This window comes from Castanea sativa, chromosome 2 (genome assembly GCF_040712315.1).
Source record: "Castanea sativa cultivar Marrone di Chiusa Pesio chromosome 2, ASM4071231v1".
Taxonomy (NCBI): domain Eukaryota; kingdom Viridiplantae; phylum Streptophyta; class Magnoliopsida; order Fagales; family Fagaceae; genus Castanea; species Castanea sativa.
Window position 1 is genome coordinate 39,151,633 of NC_134014.1, and position 1,800 is coordinate 39,153,432.

The 1,800-nt window shown below is 33.0% G+C and overlaps 1 protein-coding gene across 1 annotated transcript; it reads left to right on the plus strand.

Annotated features, from left to right (window-relative positions):
* Positions 1-6: 6 nt before the first annotated feature.
* LOC142625317 (protein FAR-RED IMPAIRED RESPONSE 1-like) lies at positions 7-1,575 on the plus strand. The gene has a single exon (XM_075798994.1). The coding sequence runs from the start codon at positions 7-9 to the stop codon at positions 1,573-1,575; it is 1,569 nt and encodes a 522-aa protein (XP_075655109.1).
* Positions 1,576-1,800: the final 225 nt, after the last annotated feature.

Sequence of the window (1,800 nt, forward strand, 5' to 3'; positions counted from 1 at the left end):
AGAGACATGGAGCATGGGGAAGCTGCCAACTTGGGAAAATATTTCAGTCGTCAACTTAAAGAAAATCCTTCATATTATTTCGCTACTCAATTGGATTGTGAAGAGTTGATTACTAATATCTTTTGGGCCGATGCAAGAATGATCATTGACTATAGCCACTTCGGTGATGTAATAACGTTTGATACAACAACGTTTGATACAACGTATAGTACAAATAGATATGCAAGGCCACTTGGAGTATTTTTGGGTCTCAATCACCATAGAGAAACTGTTGTATTTGGAGGTGCACTTTTATATGATAAAACGATAGAATCTTTTGTATGGTTATTTAAGACCTTCTTAGAAGCAAAGTCTGAAAAGAAGATAATCACTATTTTCACAGATCAAGATGTAGTGATGTCAGTTGCGATAAAAGTAGTCATGCCTAAAACATATCATGCATTGTGTAGTTGGCATATGTGGCAGAATGCTGAGAAACACTTGGGTCATGTACTCAAAAATGAGTCTCAACTTAATGATGATTTCTTAGCATGTATCTATGAGTATGATGGTGAAGATGAGTTTCTTACAGCTTGGAATGAAATGCTGGATAAGTACGATGTTCGTGAAAATAAATGGCTAATTAATTTATTTAAATTGAAAGAAAAATGGGCCCAAGCATATGTTAAGAGAACTTTCACTGCAGGAATGAAGACAACCCAACTTAGTGAAAGTTTCAATGCTAACTTGAAGGATTGCTTGCATACTGATCTCAATATAGTAGAGTTTTTCACTTATTTTGAAAGAGTTGTCAATCAAAAGCAAGATAAGGAGTTAGAAGCAGAATATAACTCTAGACATAAATTTCCAAAATTGAAGCTCAAAAACTCTCCTATGATTAACCAAGTAGTAACAGTGTACAAGCCTACGTTGTTTGATTTATTTCAGACAGAAGTTGAAGAGGTAATGGCACTTTCCATCCTAGAATGTGATGTGAGTCAAACACATAGTTATGTGGTTGGAATTTTCAATCAATATGAAAAATATGAAGTCATGTGGAATCCATTAGATGAGACTCTATCTTGTAGTTGCAAAAAATTTGAGTCATTTGGTATTTTATGTAGGCATGGTTTGAAAGTTCTTGATGTATTGGATATCAAGTTAATTCCTGATAGATATATCATGAAGAGGTGGAGAAGAGATGCAAAAGATGGAAGCGGAAAAAATTGCACAACACATAACATTAAGCTGGATACTCGATTGGAATATGTAGATCGGTATCGAGATTTATGTCCAAAATATATTCAATTAGTGAATGAGGCATGTGAAACTAAAGAAGGCCATAATATTCTTAGCTTAGCAATTGCAAATTTGAAAAAAAAAAATTGTGACCTTAGGAATTGCAAAGCTAATGTAGAAGAAGACATCATTAGGCCTTCCACCGATTTTGCAAACAAAGAAGATCAATTATGTGCTTCGATTACGATTGTACCAAAACGGATAAAGAAAATGGAGATTTATCGTAATAAAAAGCGTAGGATGAAATCATGGATAGAAAAGATGCCGAAACCAAAGGAAGGCACATCAAAGAAGTAAACAAAGAAAAGAAAAGTGCAGGAGGTAATCTTCTAAATTATCCTTATTTTCATCATTCTATTTTATTTTTACACATTAATATAGTATACTATTATTGTTGCTAAACTAGTACAATTTTTATAGGAAATATATGCACATGACATCATGGCACAAAAGAAAAATGAGAATATCTCTTCTAGAAATATTACTAGTTTTACACAACTTTTAATGGTAAAGATATTTACA